This window comes from Stegastes partitus, unplaced genomic scaffold, assembly GCF_000690725.1.
Source record: "Stegastes partitus isolate 25-593 unplaced genomic scaffold, Stegastes_partitus-1.0.2 Scaffold327, whole genome shotgun sequence".
Lineage (NCBI taxonomy): Eukaryota > Metazoa > Chordata > Actinopteri > Pomacentridae > Stegastes > Stegastes partitus.
The window spans coordinates 212,180-236,231 of NW_007578058.1; the positions used below are offsets into that span (position 1 = coordinate 212,180).

General features: G+C 45.8%; 2 protein-coding genes across 4 annotated transcripts in view; one reads left to right on the plus strand and one right to left on the minus strand.

The window, feature by feature from the left end:
• glis2b (GLIS family zinc finger 2b) overlaps positions 1-8,832 on the minus strand; it is a 27,541-nt gene extending 18,709 nt beyond the window's left edge. Inside the window, exon 1 of the mRNA XM_008283772.1 lies at positions 7,984-8,832. The gene's annotated coding sequence lies outside the window, so the exon portion shown is untranslated. The remainder of the gene's footprint in view (positions 1-7,983) is intronic.
• Positions 3,527-22,352, plus strand: tfap4 (transcription factor AP-4 (activating enhancer binding protein 4)). 3 transcript variants are annotated; one of them, XM_008283771.1, is made up of 8 exons: positions 3,527-3,529; positions 12,186-12,345; positions 15,493-15,658; positions 15,752-15,850; positions 15,977-16,147; positions 16,255-16,404; positions 19,117-19,284; positions 19,424-22,352. In XM_008283771.1, the coding sequence occupies exons 2-8, from the start codon at positions 12,257-12,259 to the stop codon at positions 19,580-19,582; spliced, it is 1,002 nt and encodes a 333-aa protein (XP_008281993.1). In that variant the 5' UTR covers positions 3,527-3,529; positions 12,186-12,256; the 3' UTR covers positions 19,583-22,352. The 3 variants fall into 3 exon arrangements, with proteins under 3 accessions (XP_008281993.1, XP_008281992.1, XP_008281991.1); XM_008283770.1 differs by lacking the exon at positions 3,527-3,529 and having other exon boundaries at positions 12,055-12,345; XM_008283769.1 differs by lacking the exons at positions 3,527-3,529; positions 12,186-12,345 and adding an exon at positions 12,905-13,125.
• Positions 22,353-24,052: the final 1,700 nt, after the last annotated feature.

Consider the following 24,052-nt stretch of genomic DNA (forward strand, 5'->3'; position numbering starts at 1 on the left):
CTCCAGCTATATCCCCATTGTCTGTCATCACTCCCTCCTCTTATGTCTCTCTATCTCTTTCTTTTCACCCCCCCCTCTCCTCCCTTTCCAATCCATTCCTGTGGCCTCTCCCCCCACAGGCAGTGATGCAATCCTCCGACTCCTGCGCGCAATCACAGGGTCTGGAGGCTCAGCAGCCAAGCAGGGGCGTCACCGCACCACGCTCGGTAGGAAAGCAACAGGAGAGGAAAGGAGGGAGGTGGGGAGACGAAAGAAAAAGGCGGCCTGGAGCCAACAAGAGAGAGACGAAAACAGTCCGACGCTGCGAAGGCTCACGATAGAGGGAAAAAGTACCGTGATAAAAGTTAACAGCTCTGTTTTTACAGTTTGTGCTTACTCACAACTAAACTTTGGGCAAACACGCTTTTGTTCAGTGCCCGTGTGGCTATTAGAAGTTTACTCAAATGTACTGCAGAAACTTTTGAATGACTTTGATTCTGGGTGATCAAACAGCACCAAACATCCCAGCTCTTGTCGTCTCATCGGCCCACTAACCAGCTGTGTCTGTTTATTGCTGGATAGGGTCTGTGTTTCGGAAGTGATGGATCTTTGCTACTCCCACACTAAATGCTGTCATTCCAGCTGACTCACACCAACATTATTCTAACAGCTAGACGCATATGTATGAAATTCAAGTAATATCTGTGGAGGTGGCATTTTAACATTTGCTCTGGAGGTCTATGCTTTTCCACGCAAGAGCTCCCTTTTCTCCATATTTCCTTGGTCAGGCAGAGCAGATGACATGTATTGGCGCTGTGTGTTTACAATAGACATGCAGCTAAATTCTTTTCACTGTAGAGATGCATCCAGGCAAAGAGGGATCTTATCAAACAAAATGCACTCAGAGAGGGATGGAAACTGAGATTACAGCACTTTAAGGGGCTTTAAAAGTTGAAACCTTAAAATTGTGCAGATGTGCACACACACGCGCGCACACACACACACACACACACACACACACACACACACAGAACATATTCGCCCCTGCTTTGCCAGTGTTGCAGAGGCAGACCTCCCCTAAAGGCAACAGAAATGAGCACAAGGTCAGGTTTGGAATGCAAAGCACTGGCACCTGCCTAAATCTTTAAAAATACCAGGTTTTCTCAGCACACACACAAAAAGCCTCTGATTGCCACTCCCCAAAACCCAGGTCAGGACTTAAGCCCTAAGAGAAATGACTTCAGCTCAAAAACGGGAACAGGTTTGTACACCAAGCATTGAGGATGTATGAAAGTATATCAGTGTATTCCCACCACAGCTTTAAACTTCTTTCAAAACATCACTAAGTGCATAAAACAGGAGCTGTCTGTTATGTTTCCTCACCGGTGAAAACCCAGCACCAGCTCTAAGCCACAGGGTAGGAAGGAATGGGAGAAGGTCCAGAAACCTCTCTTTTGTTGTCTCCCCCTCTCTCCCACACAGCTAACAACAGGCGGTGGGCAGTGTTTTTAGGATGACGAGCGTATGGAAACTGTGGTACAATAAGCAGCAAACTTAACTATATTTCAGCACCCATTGCTGGGTCAGTGTGGTCTATCTTCAGGGATCAGGGTAAGAGGTATGAGGCCATGCAGTGCAGGCACACAAACAGACTGACTGTACAGCCCCTATGTACAGACATACATGTGCAAACACACGTACTGGTGAGCAGCATGCTGGCTGTGTGTTGTGGAGTTCAGACCAGTTCAGACTTCTGTGGTACCGCTCCAGCTTTGGGAGGGGTGCGTCTGTCTCACAGTCATTTCCTGGACGGGGATATTATGGCACCACACGCATGAGAAACAAACCCCTTTCACATTTACACACTGACCCCGGCCACTTTCATTTGCTTGCAACTCAATAAGTCAAGGCTGCACAGTGAAATCCCCGAGAAGCAGGTCTTCCTATTCAATAGCCGGAGTAATATGATCCCAACAACAACTTTATGCAACACGGCCTCTGGGAGGCTGGGGGCAAGGCGCGGGGTGGTGTTGCTGAGGCCTGTGTCTGTCGTGTTGGAACTTTTTACGCCTCTTCACGCCAGACACGGTGGACGGCCACTCCTGAGCTCTGGTGACACCTGTGCACCAAACACGCAAAGAGCAAAGAAGCCAGATGTGCTCTGGACAGGGAGTGTCTGCATTAGTTTGTCAGCATGTGAGGCTATACGTGTGCATAAGTGTGTTTATGCACAAAGAGGAGGAGCAGGGCAGGGGCTCAGCTTCCCAAACCAAAGCATATTGAAAGGAGAAGAAAACAGGAAGAGGGAGAAATACAAAACAGCAGAGAGCAATTAGCAGACTAAGTGACGTGATGTGTGTCTGTGAGTGTTGTGGGGGGGCGAGCAGCAGCAGCAGGACTGTCGTGGAGCTCCTGCTTCTTTAAATCTGGGTGTCGGTCTGCTATACCTCCATTTTAGCCCTTCTGCCTCGCTCTCCACTGATCACACGTATACATGTACACACAAAGCTCGTGTTGTCTTTTCCTCGTGAGGCTGTGCCAACTTCACGGCAGCCCTGTGTTCTGCCTCCTCACATGGAGGCCTGTTTTCTCTGAGTAACCCTCCGCCCAGCGTCCCCTCCCACCACGGCTGGCAATAAGACAAGGTCAATATGACAGTCTTTTCTCTCCTCTCTGTTCCTCCCTTTGTCTCCCTCACTCTCCTCTTCTCTCTGTATTTCTGTGTTGTAGCTCAACTAAGTGACAGGCTCCACCCTGCAGCTTTCATCTTTTGCAGCTCCATGCAAAAGGGAGAAGCAGAAACAGAGCAGAGAGACAGATGCAAAGGGACAGATGGAGGGCGACTGAGATGGCGACAGACAGAGTTGAGCATAATTCTGTAAAATGGAGCAGCACTAAACTCTTGATTTAAATTTGTTGACACGTCCAATTCATGTGGTCTATCAGAAACGAGCATCACAAAGATCTGGAGCTGGTTCGTCGTCTCATTTGGCGAACCACACTGAACAGCAAGAGTTAATAAATGAGCTGTGGACAAATGCAATCATACGGTATTGTATCGGCAGCATTGGAAAGAATGAGCCTGAGAGAGAATCTCAATTAGTGTTGAAGGTCAGGATGATACTCATCCTCTTACACTCCTAAGTCCTGAATCAATACTGACATTTACAATCAATTAAGGAATAGCTAAGCCCACTATGACTGACGGCGCCATTTATTGAGACCCTAGCAAACAAAGACACAGTGTTAAGATACCAACTGTCAATATTCAAAATGGCCACTGAAAGGCAACTTTTAGCAACCAGATTAAAACAGTGAGGCTATTTTTTAATAGAAGCATCTGAGGTCAGAATAAGTCTCAAAATGCAACCTCAAACTTAAAACATGTCCAAATTACATAAGGCTCCCTCGCAAGAAAAAGCCAACCATGGTACATATGAATTAAATTAGTGCTGGCAACATCTCCACAACACCACAGAGAAGGTAAACACTCACAGGCCAAACTTTTTTCTCTCGCGCTCGCTTTCACTGCATGTATAAGATGGAGAATGTCTTATATAATGTACACGTCGCTTCTGAAGCTGGGGGCTCATGGAAAATGGGAGACGAAAGGCGAGGGAGGGACGAAGGGCAAGAGAGAACAGAAGCAGAGTTAAAAACGAGGAGGAGATGGAGTCCCTGGGAGTCGGGGATGGAGGAGGGAGGAGGGGGTGAAGCTGGCTGACAGGATTGGATTTGCCCAGACAGAGAGCCAGGCCCAGGCCCAGACTTGAGAGCCTTATTTGAATCTCAGAAATGCCTCACCCAGCTCTCCTTCATCCCCTTCCCTTAAAAAAAAAAAACACCATCAATCCCTCTCCCCCGTCTCTCCCTTCCTCACCCATACTTACAGACAGCTCCTCCCTTTCTCCTCTTTACAAACAACCAAACATGCACATACATACCTCAGTCGTACTGAACTGCTGGAGAGCTGTCGAGGGCATAAAAGAATCCACGCAGGGTGTTGACCGAGCAAATAAATAATAATACAAACCAGCTGTGTCTCCCTTAAACCGCACTGCTGAGAGCATATTACTGTACAACTGCTCCCTGAACTGAAGTCCCAGATATCTAAAAGGGTCAAACTAGATCGACTTTCATCTCTAAGTTAAATATTAAGTATGATGCTGGAAACTAACCAAAAACATGCTTTGTGGAAGCAGACTTTCTTCCCTGCACCACTTGGTGCCAGCTCCTTTACACTGCAGTTACTCTTTCATGTCTTAGCATTCCTCTTTTATTCCTGCTTTAACTTTTCCTCATCAACAGGGCCCTGCCCCAGACATGGTCTGCATATTGTCTGAAGGTTTTTGCAAACTGAAATTCTCTCATGATAGAAATACTGAGCGGGGAGTGCAGCAGGCACATTAGAGAGAATGAGAGGAGGTAGGGCGGGGTAGCTGGAGTGAAGCACTGAGTTGTCTGTGTTTATTTTGGAAATGCACGCCTGCAGACTTGCAGCAGAGGAACTGACCCCTAAACTTCACCATGGAGGATCCTCACAGAAAGAACAATATCCCTGCACTCAGTTCAGATGTCCCACACAGGTGATTTGAAAAATGGTGGAGCGTATATCCCCGAGGGGCCATTTTAACCCACCCTGGGGACCCAGGAATGGTCCGCTCCAGGAGGAAACAGTGAGGCCGTGAAGTGATTAGTGGTTACAGTTTAACTGGAGAAAAATGCACGGTGCACGAGCCCCGCCAACAAGGGAGCAAGGCGGTATGCACTGGTCTCCTTCAGCTTGCAAGTTAGTGTGAGTCAAGCTCTGTATCCGCTTTGCCTCTGCTTAACGTATGGGTCCAAGAGTCTGGCCGCCACCCCGCTCAGACACATCACACTGCAGCGCTCCAAAGTATGACTGTGTCACCGGCACATGGCAATGATTAGCGATAAGAGAATTTGTGGAAGAAATGTATGCTTCTGGACCGGGTAAGCCGAGAGTCATCTCCTGTCATTTTCAAGTTTAACTCAAGTTCAGCTATTGAATCAGCGCCGGTTCATCTGAGATGTCAGTTGAGTCACACTGATGTTGTCGGCCTTGTGGCTCCAATGATTTCCACCACGCCAGTGTTCAGCCACCTCAACTGGAGAATAACCGAGAGTTTGCTGGTAACTCCAAAGTATTCACAGAGTCAGCGTGTAAAGCACCTGAATGACAGCATTTAGTTTGTATTGTGGCACACAGATAGATGATAAAAGGCAACTGATTCACATGAGCACAAACGCTGTGACTTACCATCAAGTGGGCACTATTTTCATCCAGACACCAACCATGGATGTCATAAACTTCATGCTTTCTCCAGTTTGCTACCAACAAAGGCTTCATCTGGCAGCACAGCACATCTTTGCTGACATTTTTAGCCCAAACACCAGTAAAAAGCAACTCCAGTGAACACGCCCAAGACATGACAGACCTTAATAGTGCTTGTATTTCTTCTCCGGAGCATCCTAATGCATGCATCGCAAAGTTGTTCATCTGATTAGCATTAACTGTCAACAACTGCAACCACAGGAAGGATGGATCTGCCATGGGAATCGAAAATAAAGCAGCTCTTATGGAGATAAATGCAAGTGTGCATCAGGTGCCTTGTTTTCACCGCATGCTGCCTCATTCACTGACCACTGTAATCCTCCCTCCCCTGCTGCTGAGTTGCCTTTCAGCTTGACCGTAATCCCCGGCAGCTATGGAACCCCACTGCGATATTAATTCAAACACTCAAACTGGCTCCACCAGTATACTTTGTGCAACCTACAACCCATCCACTTAGTGTTAGCAACCCTTGTCCTGCTCCAGAGTTTTTTTTTTCCTCCTCAAGCAGTGAACATATTTTAGCGGCCATGTGAAAAACAAAACTTAACACCTCAGATTCTAGATGAGAATTTCTCTGTGGCAGCAGACTGCACAATGTAGGAATCAAACTGAACGCGCTTGTCGTTAAATCAGATGCGGTACAACTTTTATTAGACCGATTTAAAGCATTAAGCACAAGTGCACTGTGGGTTCCCACCAGTGCTTCACCACACTCCTCGTGGTTGCTCTCTGACGCAGGAATATGCCATTAGGGTCCACCTTTTCCACCATAAAACAGATGCTTTTCCCTCACTGAAATGATGTCACACAGTTGTGGAGTGGGGCACAATCTCAAGACACATGGAAAATTGAGGAGGGGGCGACAACCACACCCGTGATTTAAATCCAGGCCCTGGTCTGGTGGAGAGCCTTGTTGGTCTATCCTCTGCTGCTCTAATTACAGCAGATTACGCCAGTTGGTGTCAAACCTGCAACTCTGACCAAAACGCTGCACAAACTGTCGCTGCCAGCAGCTGTCCAAGTATCTACATATGGCCAAGTATGCAGTCAAGAAAATATACACGGAGAAAGGCTGCCAGCACAAACACACACATAAATACACACATCCTGCGAGTGTGGAATGCCACCACAGAGATGCACAGCTGGAAGCCAGTGGACATCTGGCTGGAGATGAGAGCCTTTCCTCTGCAGTGACTAAGTACTGTGGGAGAGGCGTCGCCTGGACAGCCAGTGCTGCTGCTGATAGATGCCTCTTTCTCTGGGATGGATGTTATGGTTGACCTGTGGCTGAACTGATCATCAGCTGATTGGATAAACAATGCAGTGAGCGGTCGTGGATGTGAGGAGCACCTGTGTTCACAGTTCAGAGAGGGTTTATGGATTAAATAGCAGGGGCCTGGAGGAGGGAGGGATAAGAGGGAGTCAAAGTTCTCCCTCTGCAGAAAGCCTCTTTCACTGCTCCTCTTCCCCACATACTTTGAGAGAAGTCCAGTGGGCCGACAGCCAGACCTCCTCCAGCCTCACATGCTATCTCTGTGACAGTTTCTCTCGTGCACCCACGCATTGCATTATTCACAAAATACCTCGCAGTCACCTTGAAAATATACAGTCATCCTACCCTGACCCAAAACACAAGCGCAGCCCTACAGTGTGCCTCGATCTGCATTGTGGCCTACTGCTTTTTAATGATCAGGCCTTATCCCCCTCCAGCACAGGCCTTGTTAGGTCTGCCTTGGCAGGACTCGGCTCTCTCGCCTGGCATCTTCTGGAACAATGGGCCCATGGGAGGCAGCCAATGGGGAGAAGGTCCATCCCAAACCAAGTCCCAGTGTGCACACAATTAGGCTTAGGGACAGTGGAATTGCTTAATTGGAGGAAAATAGCTCTTTATCTAGGCCTCTGTGCCTGTGCTCATCCTTGGCCCTGGCACTACATGCTTGGCCTCAAATAACTTAGAACTGGATTAAACAACAATGACAAAATGGCCAAGCAAAGATGTCACCAATCCCAGACATCACTTAGCCTGTACAGCACTAAACAGACTTCATAGATAACTAGCAGTCGGCTGCAGTGACTAATGTGCTGCTGTGATGGAGAACACAGCTGACTAACACTGGGCACTTACTGACAGTAAATCACAGCATATAGAGAGATTAGAATCCAGTTGCTGTGAGATATGAAGAGTTTCCATGTGGAAAATGTATGGAACTTTGGAAAATACCATCATTGCACTTGAGCCAGCTCCTTTATTTACCTCTACGTGACTGGTTTCAGTGACTGTGAGCAGCATCAGAGCTGATTCTACTCAGGACAGGATCTGTGGCTCTGCTCTGGAGCTGCTGTCCGGGCGGTGATGGGAGTTTACGGCTGCATGGAGACGCGCTGTCAAGGCTCGCTCCAGGGCTGAGATCGGCGTTGACACGTCTCTGCGTGGACGGAGAGGCGCCAGGAAAAGGCACGTTGGCCAGGCGGCCTCGGATGTGACGGTGCGGGGAGTCCGAGCTGCAGGGCTCCGGTGCACCGCTGGAGTCTCCGAAAATAGGTCACTGCCCTGTTTGAACTCTGCAGTTTTTCACACTGCAGGAGCGCACACGGAGCAGCGCGGACGCAGCGCACAGATCTGACATGCAGACAGGTCGCTCCGGGCTTACCTTACTGAGAAAACGCCGTGGATGTGGCCGAGATGTCTCCGGCTCGGTCCCGTCTCTCCGGTGCAAACTTCGCACGCAAAGTCCTGTGGCTCAAACGGCGTCGGTGTCGAGTGACTCCTCGTCAGTTTGTCGCTTTTCCTTCGATAAAAACGAAATATGCAGCTGACACGTCCTGAAAAATATTACTAGGTGTCTACAGAGGCGGTCCGTTCCCAGACCATTGTCAGGATTCTTTTTAAGCATGAAAAATCCAACATACGCTGAAAGGCAGCGACTGTGACAGCTGCTGCTTCAAACACGCACGGATCTGTGGAGTGACAGCCCGGGCTCAGGTCGGGGGAAGATATTCTGCATGTTATCAGGCCACTGGAAACCCGTCAAAAAAGTGTAAACACCCAAATCCGGAGCCTGAACTGTTCCCGCTGAGCAAAAAATGAAGAAGAGCGCCGGTTGTGTTGTGCATCAGAAGCGTAAAGGTGATTTCTTCCTAAATTCAAAGCGCATCGCTTAATGGCAACGCTGGTCAAGTGGGGGTTTCCTCTGGGTGGTCGTGGCTCTCCAGTGGGGGTGGGAGGGCAGTTCAGACCAGAGGGATGGCACGAAGTGGTGGGTAGGGTGGATAGGGCGTGTGGGGTAGAAGGGGAGGATCGTCTCTTTCTTCTCCAGATGCCGAGGTAGGGCTGTTTGGTTCCTTGTCGCGCAGTTCTTCTTGTGTCTCTTCTGCGTTTTCCTGCGAGCACTCGAGGAGACGCCGAGTGCTGATGGTTGTCTCCCCCACGACCGTCTGAAGCGCACAGACAGCCGCCCGGAGCCCAGCCACCCCGTCAGGACCAGCCCAGAGTCTGCCAGCTCAGCGCATGCTTACTGCTCCGCCCTCCACCGGGGGCAGTCCCCGGCCTTCCTCCAGACTCTGCCCCTCTCCCTCTCCGTCCTCACGGCCTCCTCTCCGCCTCAGCTGCCTCCAACAACAGGCCGCCTCTATCCACTGTCTGTTCTCCTGCTGGACACCAGCCAGGGATCCCAGTATGATGCACATTTCCATCTTTATGAACCAGTACAATCGAAACATCACATGCAACTGTGTGCTGCAATAAACCTGGAATACAGAAGATTCCCAGCAAAGTTATTTAAATACAAAACTCGGCCATTTTTATCTTTACTTCCAGCACTGACAGTATGTCATGTTGTAGGCCTACATGAGGTTATGTGTCCCCCCCGATAAATAATCAGCTGTACAGGTAATAAAACATAAAAACACTCATATCACATGTTATTATTTCTTTAGTACAGATGCATCATGCCAGAGTTAAATTCAGCAACTACAGACTGTGAGGCAGCTCCAACAATTTATCTCATCTTCAGTTTTATAAATAAAATCCTAAGCTGCAAACAGGTGTCAGTGTAGTGAAGGTGTCTTATTTTGACAATCAGTCAATAAATAAAATCATTTTTGTATGCCTATAGCTGGAGCTTCTCAGATTTCTTTGCTTTTTTTTCCACCTGCTTCATGTGACACAAACTGAACATCTGTTTGGGTTTCAGAAACAATCTGACAAGATCCTCTGATCACCAGACTGTTGAATTATTGGAGAAAATAATTAGCCGGGCCATACTTCAGTGAGGTACACGTCGCTCAAATCAAATACAGCAGTTTGACTCAAATATACTTATTCGCCTCCACATATTTGGCAATACACCATATCATTTAGCGCATTTCTTGGCCAGATAGTAAATACCTGCAGCTGATGCAGAAAACAAACCTCATTGTTGTCATGTGGAAAAGACATTATGACATATGTCAACTGTGTAAAAGCAGAGCAGCAGCCTCCGGATCAGCACTGACTGATATTTTCATTATTCTTTGTTTTCTCATGAGGTAAGAGAAAATTGTAAAACTGTATTTGAGACAACCCAATGAGCAAGAATCATGTTCATGACTGATTCACTGTAAATCTGTTTTATGAAGGCATCCACGCAGCAGAGTCAAATCTGAGTGAAACACCAAGAAGCAAGTGTTAAAAATCTGACAATCATACAAACATATATAAACAGTCAGACATAAGCACAGGCACATGGGGGTTTTTTCAACATAACATGAGACAAAAGTGCAAAGCTACAATCATGTTTAAACTGTCTTTGTGGTTTTTCTGTGTTTCGTTGCCAGATGTTCCTGTGAAATCCTGATGCTGCAGCTGCAAACTGCACTACAACAGTGGAGTAGTTACTGATGCCCCCCTAAGTGTTCATCTGCCACCACTAGAGGGCATTAGGTAACCTGGGAGAAGTTTAAATACCCCACAACTCTCAGATTACTAAATCGTTTTAAAGTAAAGAAGACCCAGCCAGTAAATGGGTTTCAAATATGAACGTATTCCTAAACTCTAAACTTTACATCTCATTGTGTGCACGAATCTCTGCAGTTTACACTCAGGGCCAAGTGGCTCAACACTACAACTTCAATGTTCAAAAGGCGGCTAGAAAAAAAGTCATTTCACCTGAGCTACAAATGATTTACAACTTTAAATCTATTTCGTGGGGCCTGTGTGTTTTAGGATTGATTTCAGATTATTTTATTCTGCAGCACCGTGTAGATTATAGAATATGTGGGCTGCACAATCCTGGTCGTGAAACTGAAGTATAATCCCAGTTTTGATGGGCTGTAATACCTCATCCTGAAGTATTTCTTCCCCCTATAGCCCTACAGATGTCACATCATCTTTGTCTCCACGGCTCTTCATAAAAATCAAACAACAACATGCAAAACTATGTTTAAATATCAATATGTAAACTCACTATGTCATAGCTGTACTCATGTCTGGTATATTGTGTCTATAAGACCTTTATTATTACATCTTTTTTAAACATTTTTTTTTTAGCCCTATTGTACTTTTGTAGTTTCCTGTCCTGCTTTATCTATATCCAGCTGCTGCAACATGTGAATTAAGCAGTGAGGGATCAATAAAGTTTATGTTTTCTTATTAAAAACTGTGCACATGTGCCTCCTTTTTTTTTTTCTTTTTAAAGGTAGCTTAAATGTGAGATCAGGATGTTAGAAAATGAAAAAATGCAATTCATGTTGATTATATGACCAGGTAACTAGTGTTATAATTGCAATCGTTGTATTTCCTTTTTTAATGATATGGTTTGTTTGCCTAGAATGAAGACAAATATTTGCAAAATGGTTTAATGTATATTTTTAAATGCATCTTTTAGTTTGTCTTGATGTCATTTCTTGCAGGGCAAAGCTGTGCTCTGATGCAAATGCTGGACAAAACGCGCCGAGTGTAAAAGCCGACCGCAAACTCAAAGCAGCTGCTGCGCACACTTCCAGGCGCGGAGTCGCTGCTCCCATTTGACTCCGTGTTCAACCCATTAAAACAGGTTTGCTATAATTTGGCCTCCCTTTGCCACCGTCACACCCAAAATGGTGAACAAACACACGGCCGAGCAGCGTGTCAGACAGCGGTGTGTCCCTGAAAGCCCTCCCCGGTGCGCGGTGGATGCGCGGCGCTGCCAAGCCGTCAGCTGATCCCGGTGGTCGGAGAGGAGTCCGCCCCGGTGGCGTCCCGCTGCTGCTTCCTCTGTATAGTCTGCAAGGAGCATATGTGGTTATATAAAGGCACAGAATTCTGCTCATTAATGCTAAAAAAAATTACAGGCAGCCGTTATGAAAAGTGTCCAAAAGAGGAAATTACTGTCTTCATGGAGCTGCTGTGCTTGGACTCAGCGTTACGCACCAGATTTACGCATAAATCAGCTGTTATTGTTTAGCTGCGGCTCCAAATTAATTATTTCAACGTTGTCCATCTCCACGTGTGCAGCTTTCAGTCGGTGCGTTTCTGCGCTAAATAGTCCTTTGTTTACACGCAGTCCGCCGTCTCTGCGGAAGGAGGCTGTCGGTAGTGCAGTGTGTGACTCCGACCAGCTGTTTCCCGCCTTGAAAGCCATCTGATCAGCTGCACACACACACACACACACACTCACACTCACACGCGCGCACACACACTCGGTCATGCAGAGGGAGAAAGGGGGAGGGAGGGAGAGAGAGAGAGAGAAAGAGAGAGAGAGGCAGAGCGCCACACAACGAGGGAACCCCATCAGCTGGAAGTCGAGTAACATTACAACTCCGAGCCGCCTCAAAGTGCCACATTAGCGGACCAGGATTCATGTCTCCTCGGAGGGTCTAGCTGCGCTCGGATCAGCCTCCTTTTATTCCACGGAGACTGTTTGCTGTGTTTTCTTCTGGGGGGTGGGGGGGACCAAACTGGCGAGCATGGAGTATTTCATGGTACCAGCTCAGAAGGTGCCCTCCCTGCAACACTTCAGGAAGACGGAGAAGGAGGTGATTGGAGGTCTCTGCAGGTGTGTATGTTACCTGCTCTGTTGTTCTGCTACAAGTCATCTGTTGGAGCACACGCACTTTGCGATGTTGAGGCAACACGCTCGCTGTGATGTTATTGTGTGCACGACCCTCTCACGGAGCTGCGGGCTTTAATCACCGTCCGGCACCGAGGTTCTGCTGCTCTCCCCCGGACCTCTGCTTTCTGTCCGGGCTGTTATTTTGCACATTTGGCGGTGAATTCGCTGTATTTTGTGGCTAACAAACAGAAACCACGTGGTTCCGTGCACACCACGCTGCTGCTCGCTCCGGAGCGCGTCCCCCTCGTTTATTTCTGCTAAATACCGTCCGGCTGCTGCTTGCGGGCAGCGAGGGGCGGCCGGAGCGGCGGGGGTCTGCCGGGGGACGGAGCCCGTTTGGGTCGCCGTGGTTCTGCTGTGGTCGCAGTGAACCGAACTTATTGTGGGCAGTGCGGCCATGCTGGTGGCTGAGGGATGAGGCTCTGCGCTAGTTTCCTGTCTGGCGGCTTGTTTTCGTGCACTGTCTGCGCACAAACGCACAGCTGCGGCAGGATTCGCCCTCATTTGGAGCGGCGACGGCTTAACTGGCGGTTCTGAGCGGCTGGTCGGCGCCACCGAGCCGCCTCACTGCGTCTTTTCTCCCGCAGCTCTGCCATGCTGCTGCCGCATTGTTGTAATGGCGGAGGACGGAGAGGCTGCGCGGAGCGGAGCGGCCGTGTGGCCCCGCGGGGCCCCGGGGGGCTTATCGGGGGCTCAGAAACACCTTCCCCGTCGTGTGTCCGGGTAAAGGGACCCCCCCTGGTCGGCGGGGAGGCACAATATTAAAAGTGATGTATTAATAAGGGTGTGTGTGTGTGTGTGTGTGTGTGTGTGTCGCGGAAGGCCCGTCGGTGCGTCCGCAGCACGGAGGAGGGAGGCGGAGGGATCTGCTGCTGGTAGTGACGCGGGCATTCTGGGAAATGTAGTCCTGTTGTTGATGAGCTTCTAATCCTCAGTCTGCAGTGACGCTGTGCACAGCGAGGAAACAACAAGGAAAATCAGCTCAAATGCTTCTTACACTGACTACAGAGTTTAGTTTTTAACATTAGCACCATGAACACACTGAAAAGTCCTTGTATAATCTGTTCTATAGTAGATCTATAAATCTAAAAAGTCTGAGCAGAATTATCAGTTAGATTGACATGATAATAATAAAAATAATCAGTTTCCATTTTAGTTCCTGAACCACAGCTAATGATTACATTCAGAATTTATTCTGTTTTTCTTGACCATGGTTGCCCTATTTGTTCTCTTTGTGTTCTGTAGCATAAATGAGTGCATGACTTCAGTGATTCCTCTGGGTTTCAATTAGGGTTAAAGAGCTGAATAAATTAATGCATTGATAAACCATTTGGTCCATGAAAGTGTCTAAAACAATGAAAGATGAGTCCAATGCGTCGTTCTGTCTGCACAGCAGTAGTCTGCAACTAATGATTGTTTTCCTTGTCCATTTGTTTGTTGATTACTTTCACAGTTAATCTACTAGTTGTTTGGTCTCTAAAATGTCAGGACTTTAGAAGTTTATTAGTGTTTCTCAAAACCTGAGATTGTGTCCTCAAATGTCTTGTTTCGTACACAACCTAAAGACGTTCAGTTTACTGCCACAGATGAAAACAAAACAGGAGATAAAATCATTTAGACAGTTTTATCTTTAAAATGACTCAATCTGTTTAATTGATTGTCAGAATAGTTGCTGATTATGTTAATGGTTGACATCTAGTCAGTTAAAAACAGTCCCAAATCCTAAAGTGTTGAGTTTACTGCAGTTCAGCAGCTGGACCTATTGAATGTTTTGCATTTTTGACTTGGAAATAAAATGACTTAAACATTGTCAGTGTCCTTGTGGAACACTGTTCTGTTTTTAACTACAACTTAATTTATCCAAGAGTGGGTTCAACACTTGGTTTCCTGGTGCTCAGACTCTTGTTTGAAGCTTTAACCCACCTCAACCGGAACACAGACTCTTCTGGTCTGTTTTTGGGAAGTTCAAGCTCAGTTGGTCGTGTTTTGGCAGGAGATGCTTTGTTGGATGTGACGCTGCAGCGTTGCGTTATGTGTGTGTCTGTGTACAGAGACACACACACACACACACACACACTCCTTTTCTCATCTGTGTCTGCACAATTGTTCCCAGTGTTTGCACTGAGGCAGCTGAGTCAGTACAGATAAGAGCTCGGCCAGAGAGGGTCCCACAGATACTGAGCTTGATACAGAGGATGTTGGAGGAAGTTCGCTTAGAATTTCCCCTCAGCTGAATTTCAGCGTGCGGCGTGTAGCAGCTGTCCTCTACACTTCAGATATGGAAATATTCATAAACTTTGTGCTTCTCTCATTGCATATCAAAGGCAGTAAGCTCGACTTACCTGCCATGATGCCTTTTAATACACGTGCTGCTAATAGGACCCTTCACTTGGAACTCTTGTTAGTTTGTCTAATCTGTGGCCTCGATGCGTTTAACCCTCAAATGATGCACTCGGTCCTTTCTGCTGTTTGGTGTAGACACACATTTAGAGGGTCACAAATAATAAGACAGTGCATGTATTTTTCTTTTGCTATATATGTGGTTTAGCTTTGAAAAAGAAAAAGGCCGTGAGTTTTTCTAATGCAAACTTAACAACTGCGACCTCATTACAACAGTGGAGCCTGGAGCTGACATTACTGTGACAATAGTAATTTTTATTGGGGTATAAAGTAGTTCCAGCTTGAGCTACGACAGTCAGAGGCTCGCCAGTGCAGGTATTTATTTTTACTAACGTAGCCACTAATAACTCCTCCTTAGCTGCAGGATTAATAACTCAAGAGGGAAATCGAACTGACCAAAACAACTCCGTACAACAAATGACTTTATCAGCGTCTGAGAATGCACTTCTCCCTAAACGGCAGATCTTTTGTGCATTCAGAAAGCATCTCAGCCTCTATTCTTAACCTGCACATGAGAAATGGAAGCTGAGTCCTAGAACAAGTCAAGTTTTCTGTGCTCATTAGTGTGGCAGTGGTAATTGGGTAATTACATTGGGTTTGATTCTGCTGGGTGGTTCATCTGTTTGACTTTTTTTTTAACCATTGATGTGAAACTAATGCCATTGCTCTCTGTCTGCCTTCTTCCCCCAGTCTGGCCAACATTCCTCTGACCCCAGAAACAGCCCGGGACCAAGAGAGGAGAATTCGCAGAGAGATCGCCAACAGCAACGAGCGTCGGCGTATGCAGAGCATCAACGCTGGATTTCAGTCACTTAAAACACTCATCCCACACAGCGATGGAGAGAAGCTCAGCAAGGTGGGTCACACACAGAGTGTTGGATGATGAGTTAGATCTCGCTGCAGGGCTCTGAACTCGCTTTCATAACTGACCTGTAACGTTGTTCTTCAGGCTGCCATCCTGCAACAGACAGCAGAGTACATCTTTACTCTGGAGCAGGAGAAGACGCGACTATTGCAGCAGAACAGTCAGCTCAAACGAATCATACAGGTGAAGTATTACCATGTCAGAACTTCAGCTGTTTGCAGAGGCAATATCAGGCTTTCGTGTTCTTCACCATCATCAATTTCAGCATCCGTCTCAGCTAGATATCCAACCTGTGTCATCTCTCCCTAGGAGTTAAGTGGTTCCTCTCCCAAGAGGAGGCGTGCAGAGGAGAAAGATGAGGGGATTGGCTCACCAGACATCCTGGAGGAGGAGAAGACTGAGGACCTGAGGAGGGAGATGATCGAGCTGAGGCAGCAGCTGGACAAAGAGCGCTCCGTCAGGATGATCCTGGAAGAGCAGGTAGCCAAAAAAAACAAAACAAACAAAAAAAACTGCAAAAGTTGGATAGTTTGCCAAATATCCACTGTTGCCTTGACTTTGTGACACTTCTATGTTCTGCATGTCAGATGCGTTCCTTTGATGCACAGTTGTACCCAGAGAAACTTAAAGCGATCGCCCAGCAGTTCCAGGAGCAGCAGGTCCAAACACAGAGCCTGGTCCGTATGCAGCAGCAAAAACAGTTGGAGAGGGACCTCACTCCAGCCCACAGCCCACAGGTTGGACACGCAAACCACTCAAACCCACAGCAACAGGAGCAAACAGTAAAGAATGATAGTCTCGTGATGAGAAATCAGGCTTTTGTTTTAGAAACTTCTTCATAGAAAATGTTAGGTTTACATCTGTAATGTTCTCAAAGAAAATAAACCTTCAGCACAGATACAAACATGGAGTGGCAAGAAAAGAACTAAATGGTTTGATCATAGCTCAGCCGGCAAGTTATTTATTTTTGGTGAAACAAACCCTTTACCTCGTTGTGATATGGAGCCAAATAAATCGGCTTCATTTGGTTAATTTGTTGATCTGATGTAATTTAGTTCTGTCCATGTAATCATTAATTCGTTGTTAGAATTACCCGCCGTGTTCTCTACAGATCTCTCTGTTTTTTTATTTTTCCAACATCCAGGGAGGTCAGCTCTTGATTTTGACAAACCCTTTTCATCTAAGTATCTCAAATAACCAGTGTTTGTTTCGGGCTCATTAGCCTAAATTCATCAGCTGGCAGGCGCCAATTTCCCCTCCTTCCTCCCTCATGTGTACATTTTTATGAACTTTGAGTCAATGGTGCCAAAGCATCTTCTGCAAATATGCACACACCTAGACTAATCCCACAGCGTGCTGTAGGTTTCCCAGAGACACAGTCGTACATGACAGTCCTTTCCGTGTCCGTCGTTAGAGCTGTCAGCGGCCACGACAGATTTACAGTGTGTTAAATGAGCCACATCTCTGTGCTGCGCCCGTCTCTGCCCTGACAGCCGCCGTATCCTGTTTCTGCAGGCTCACCCCAACTGAACATGATGCCAAATCAATCGTGTGATGTGTGTCCGTCCACTGCTAGTGGCAGCTGGGCACTCGTAGTAAAAGATAATTGATAGACTATACATTAGCCATAAGACTCCCCAAGTCGAGCCGAGTAATATTACCTCAAATCAATATCACTATGAATTGACAAGATAGCTGGGTTACGATAAATCAGGGTTTTTCTTGTGTTGTGAATCGTTGCCCCCAGACAGAATTTCATGTGGGTGAAACCACATGATAATCAGAGTTTCATTACCTCCTGCAGAATTTTTGATTGTTAAATAGTTCGAAAAAAGAAATAAAAAAAAAACAACAGGAACATGCATCGCTGACGACCTACAGTCTGTATTACATGACCATCTTTAAAACCGTGTTAACTTTGAAGATATTTTTAGATAAAGACATTGTTTTGGTTTTTTTTGCATTGCATCGCACGCTGAAAAGAATTTTGACCAAACAGGTTGGAAGTTTTTCAGGCATCACCAGATTATGTGATGTGTTTGCGAGGCTGCTCGTTCCCAGGTGAAGAGGGAACGTTCATGGCCAATTTTCTGGAAATTAGTAGCGTAACATATATATGAGGCGTTTTTACCTTTTTAGAGAGTGCAGTGAAGAGAGAAAGGACACGAGGAGGATGACGTGCAGTAAAGGCTCATTGCAGGCTGCGATTGGAACCATTGACTCTCTCTTTGCTCTCCTGTAATATGCACCACAACCTCTCAGCTGTCAGGTCACTCCAGGAGTTATAGCAACTTGGACACAGTTCAGTGGCCTTTTGATTTGGTTTGAAGAGCGCTTGTTTTTCATCTGGTTGCACCATTTTAGCGGTAGCTGGTGTGTTGCTGTTTGTCGTTCTAAAGCACCAACTGTAAGTGTGCTCCTAAGATATCTCAGCAACCACTACGTGCCTTTAGAAGAAACTAAGAAGTCGCCCAATAAACTTGCTTTTTAGAGGCAAATCAAAGCACACAGTGAGAAAGAGCTTTCTGCAAACATTCATGCAGATGAGAGCTTTCTAACATCTGGCCTGGTCAGTGTTTAAACCTCTGAATCCCAGCAGTTGCTGAGCATTTTTTGTGGCTCATTTTTCACTGCCTTGTGAAGCCCTGCAGCTCTATGATGAACAGAACAACATGGCAAGAGAACTCTGTAATGCCAGAAATTATTAAAAAAAAAACGGAAACATTTGTGTTATTTATTTTACAAGAAATACCTGGAATCAGCATGTAAAACCTTTATTTAATAATCAATACAAGAAAAACAAAACACTGTGACTCTGCATGCTACAGATATTTTAGCATCTTTACATTTTTGACTCCTGTCTGTTCTGCGTTCACACAGCCTGGAGTTCAGCCCAGTTCAGCACAAAAGTCACAGAATTTTTGTCACGTGACTGTTAATTACGGCTAAGTTTCTACTGGCTTCACAGTTGTATCATGGGCCCAGAATTTTTTAGTTTTTTACAGAATCCTGTCAATTGTTTATTTTGTGCGTGTTTTTTAATGAGACATGTGGAAGAAAGTGACTTTGGTTAAATTTCAAGCTGTGATGTAGTTTTTAGTCATTGTGGCACATCACAGATGAGTAGTTCAAAGACTTCTGCAAATGGGTAAATCTAAAGATTCGTTCTGTTTTACTTATTCAGGCTGTGATGAATGGTGTCATTTTGAGGATTTAAAAAAAAGTTAACATGCCTTTTAAACTCTCCAGTGAGATTTGGGATTCACAGAGTTAATATTCTGCCCATCTGTATTTATTTGTCTTGAGTATCATGTATGTTTGTCTCGTGTGTTTTGAATATCGTGTCCTTGTAGTGGTTCGTGCAGGTTTATATGTGGCTTCTCTGCACTTGTCAGCAGAATGAAGTGGTGACATTCGAATAATGCGTTGTGATTGGCCCTTTGTACCAGGCGGTGGCCCCAGCTACTCCCCCGGCACCAACACACCACGCCACCGTCATCGTCCCCGCACCTGTCCAGACTCCCCTGCCCCATCACGTTACCGTGGTAACCATGGGCCCAGCATCCGTTATCAATACAGTGTCCACGTCTCGACAGAACCTGGACACCATCGTTCAAGTAAGACACAGTCAAAAGTCACATATATATATATATTTTTTCCTGTTCGATTAAAATTTCTGCCTGAGGTCTCTGAAGCAGATCTGAACACTAGAGGGCGCTGCTGTCGCTGACATCTCCCGCCTCCCTGTTTCTTCAGGCAATCCAGCACATCGAGGGCACCCAGGGGAAGAGCTGTGTTGGTGAGGAGGAGCAGCGGAGGGCGGTCATCGTCAGCTCGGGGCGCGTCCTCTCCGACGCGGCGGGCTCAGACACAGCCTCCAACAGCGACGGGCCCGATGACTGTTCTTTGCCTTGAGTTCATCACCCCTGACGCTCTGCACACCTACACACCTACACACATGCACACAAACACACAGAAGACCCGAGCAGACCAGGGCTGCGGGAGGCGACAAACTCACAGCACTCTTGTTCAGTGGACATTAACAGGGCTGGTAGTCAGATTGAAGCACTCGTTTTTAGTTTTTTCTTTTCGACGCGCACCACGTTGTACCGTGATAGGCAGCCCAAATAGGTTTACACTTAGACGCTCGTACATGCAGACGTTTTCTCTCTGCTCATCTCTTGACTCTCTCATTCACTCACAAACATACAAACTCATGTCTCGTCATTAATCTATAGAGAGATTATTAGAGCGACTACTTCACTTACTGATCTGTAAATGCTCCGTCATACTGGATATTAGAATGTCTGCTAAACATCTCCATTAACTACCAGGACTGTTATCTTAGCGCGGCCCTGAAGCCATGTGACTGATCTGTGAAACAGGAGACAAAGTCGATGAAGAGCCCAGCGGTGTGGCGTCGCCATCCAGCACCAGACGAACATCCTTTACAGCTCCCCTCGCTCCCTGACCCATCCGAGCTGTTTGGAGAGACACTGTGAGCCAATGCGACTGTCCTAAAGCTCCACCATCTTAGGCTTCGTGTTCAAAAAACATGTTATTTACTTTTGTCAAGTCTACGTCTTCATGTTTGGTTTTCTCCAAAAGCTCCGCGTTGATGAGAATTTAAAAGCTGTTCATGTGGCTGAAAGGTGCTCACAGCTGAAGAAGCGAAGCTCGAGAAGAGAGAGTGCACTTACTGGTTCACAACGCTATCTTTTTTTCTTTTTGTTTGTTTTATTTGTCTGTTGCCATTTTTGCTGGGCTGGGTTCCCAGTAATCCCACATGTGTATTTGGCCTGTTCTTGTTACTGGTGGCCTGACTGAAAAAGATCACGGTTATTTGTTGACACCCTCCCCTCTTGAGTGTAGAAGCACCCGGCTTGTTGAATAAGCTAATCTGTGGGCCCTATTGAGTAATTTTCACTGCTGTGTGTCTTTTAGTGTTCTGGATCTACAGGCCTGAGTGGTGTCTTGGACTCTGGCAGTCTGCAACAGCGCCACTTTTGCCCTTAAATTGAAAATTCGCACATACAAATACAACTGACATACAATCACTTGTTTGCTCAAGCTTAATAACTTGTCTTATTTAGTCCCTATCAGTGTAGTTTTTTTTTTTTCTATCGAAGCTGAGTTTGCTGAGGACATGAAGAAAATGCCCAGTGAAATTATCTGAATGTGCCACGGAGCTGACTGGGTAGACCACACATGCTCTATGCATTTCCTCCTAATGAACTTGTGTCCGTTTGTGCATCTAGCGTACTGTGCTTTTGACATATTTCCTCTTACATCCTACTTTTAAACGCCTGGAGCGCTCGGTCGACGGACAGATTGACTTTAAGACATGTAGCGGAGCAAGGCAGCAGCTTGCCTTACTGCCAGCCTTAACGCAGCCCTGGGGTTGGATAGAAGTACCTGAACACTTTATCTGGGCCGGTTGGTGGCCGCTGGAATCCCTCTGGTTTCCACCTCGCCTTTCCAATCGGGCCTGTACGCAACCGGGGGGTGTTGTTTCCAGTTATTTTGTCAAATTCACTTCCCTTTGTCTTGTGACGTTTGCCTCCAGAAAGAACAGGTTTCTAGTGTCCTGATAACTGTTTCTCCAGAGGGTTCAGAATGTGTCTGAATTCTGACTTCTGGCTGAATTTACATGTAGATCTGAATCTGTTTTTGGCTCCTTGCTGAGTGCTGTCAAAGCCAGATGTGTGGAGAAAAATTCCACGATGAAATGTTGACATTCCATAAAATTTCACTGATTTTTTTTTTCCCTCCCAGTTTTACTTTTCAAAAGTTAACCTGCTGTATTTAGAGACTAGCTACATTTAGGGCTTTTGACACATCACTGCTATTTTGAAGTAGCACTTAGAAACCAACTCATCCCCGTGCATCAGTGCTCAGAAGGAACTTTGAACTGCTGGGCAGATAATGTGTTCAACCGAACGCAACTCATGATTTATGTCATGGAATTTCCCTTTAAAAAAATAAATATTGATGTCAGCTGCACTGAAATGAATGAAACTAAATCATGGGACGTTTTCCCAGTACTTTATAGGAAGGGGATTCCTGGATGTGGAAAGTGTTTGCATGCTCTGCTTTTTGAGGAGCTATGGTGTTTTCCTCCGAGTATCTGCATTTGATAGGTTTTCTGCTGAACTGGTTTATTTCCACCTGTCTTTTGCACCCTGTTTTGTGTGTCAGGACACATTTTGTGGACATATCAGATTGTTAATTGAGTGGGGGTGGGCCTGGGGTCAAGATTACAAAGCACTTACTGTACTATACTGGAGTTTGCCTCTGTCTTTTGTATGAAGGGGCATCTCCTCAGCTGAAGCTCTTGAGGTTATTAGTAAAACCGCACAGCTGTGTTTTCCCATTTCCCTCCATGTCCAGTCCTCCTACATCCTGTCCTGTTTGCCTTTTACTTTTTTTTGTTGTTGTTCTTTTGCAATCTTGTATGCTGTCTTTGTGTATCTACCGTCAGTATCTCTTGTCTCTCTTCACATTTTTTTTAAAAAGCATCCTTTTGTTTGTTCTCTCTGCTATTTTTTGTTAGACCTGTCAGTGCATATGGTCATCAAGAAGCTATTTTTTTTCCCTTTTTTTTTTAAAGAGAAATGTTTTGGGGATAAAGAGGCTCGTGCCTTTGTAAAGACAGAATAATAAAGTTTGTACTTTGTTTTTTAAACAGTCTGCATCTTTTCTGGCTCTTCACAGAGAATATTTCACTCTAAATGCTGTCTGATCTGAGAGCGTGTTGCTTACAACGGCACCAACAATGACATAACTCGCTGAATTCACGTCATTTCCAGTTGTGGCTGCAGTGTAGTTGATACACAAGTGTCTATTTGCGGTCGGTGGAAGGGATTTGAATGCCCCCTCCCTCCCTCCCACTCAGCAGCTCATCGCTAAATTAAGAACGACCACCTTCTCTGACGGCTAAATGTTCACCAGGGACAGAAAGTGGCATCTCTCCTGACACACATCCATCCATCCCAAGCCTCTTGCTCACAGCCTCACACATTCTGTCTATGCAGCAGCTGCTTTCGGTGTCCAGATGTGGCTAAAAATGTGTTATTAGTCGTATGTTGCTGCATTTTAAACTGACTTACAGAATGTCTAAAACCTCATGAGTGGAATATACGATGCATTTAGCAAACTGTGTACTCGCACATGAAACTGAGTTCTCGGATAATGACCAAATAGCACAGCTTTATTTAGTACTCGGGTGGCTTTATGCCAGCATTTTTAATTAGAGCCGAAGACTGAAGTCCACAGGAACACTGGTGATGCATACTGTGGACACAAACTGAAAATGACATTTAAACAGATTCATCATGTCTGAATGGTCTGAATCTGTATTCATGACTGACAGGTTTATCCAGAGAACATCACCACCAGTCTGAAAGCACTGATTTATTCTATGTACTGAAGCAGTTGCACTTCTTTGTGACAACCATGCTGAGATATGTAGATATGCTGATGAACCTCCTCTGTTCGGGTGAGTAGCAGGACCAGGTGGTGCAGTAAATATAACCTTTGGCTGTGAAATTAGGAACACTAAATACAAGAAACTACCTTTTGAAATTGCTGGTAAACCAGTGTAAAGTGTCAGAATGTAAATTTCCTTCAAATGAGAGCACAATTTTATATCATTTCAAATATATATATTCTCGTGTTTCAAGAAGTTCAAGGTAAGCTATGGGGCAGTTTAAAGTGTGCTCATTTTCTTATTTCTTATGTAGCTTGACTTGTATAATTGCTGCCACTCCATACACTGCTGTTTTACACAAAAGGACTATATTCCCTGGTGCTGTTGAACTCATGACTGGTTTTATAAGAATAACTAACAAACGTGTTCCATCAGCTCTAGAAATGTGTCGTCCCACTAAAACATGCTAATCCTTGCACAAGGCACAAATTCCATGTTAGAAAACATCATGCAACAATGCAATTAGAACTTGGAGGTGCATGTACTACAGTTTGCACGACTCCACACTTCCTCACTTTAAAAAATGCCCTGTGTCTACGTGCGCCTGCTTTTCAACAAACAAGACAAAAACACTGATGTCAAGTGTAATTGACAAAGAATTAATGTTGACTGGAATTCATAAAAGCCCACCAAAAGATTCTCATTAACACAGCGTCGTGCCCCTGAACCACTTCCTACCACCAGTGAAGTCGCTCACGATTAAAGCAGTTTTACGCTCCGAATGAACACGCTGTAATGTTTGGACACGCATCCCGAGTCATTTGGGATGGACATGCTCGGGTAAGAAACTCCTGCCATATTTGGGGATTAATTTACAGTTGAGATGTTGATTCCCGAGGAATTGTGAGATTATGTTCACCACACTGTGTCTGCTTGAGTGTGATAAAGCAGTAATC

Bases quoted from the DNA above. Each gene is read 5' to 3' on its own strand.
- tfap4 (XM_008283769.1), top strand. From the start codon at position 13,019: ATGGCGGAGGACGGAGAGGCTGCGCGGAGCGGAGCGGCCGTGTGGCCC. The intron at 16,148-16,254 runs GTAGCCAAAAAA...TCTGCATGTCAG, and splicing joins GGATGATCCTGGAAGAGCAG to ATGCGTTCCTTTGATGCACA. The intron at 16,405-19,116 runs GTTGGACACGCA...CCTTTGTACCAG, and splicing joins CTCCAGCCCACAGCCCACAG to GCGGTGGCCCCAGCTACTCC.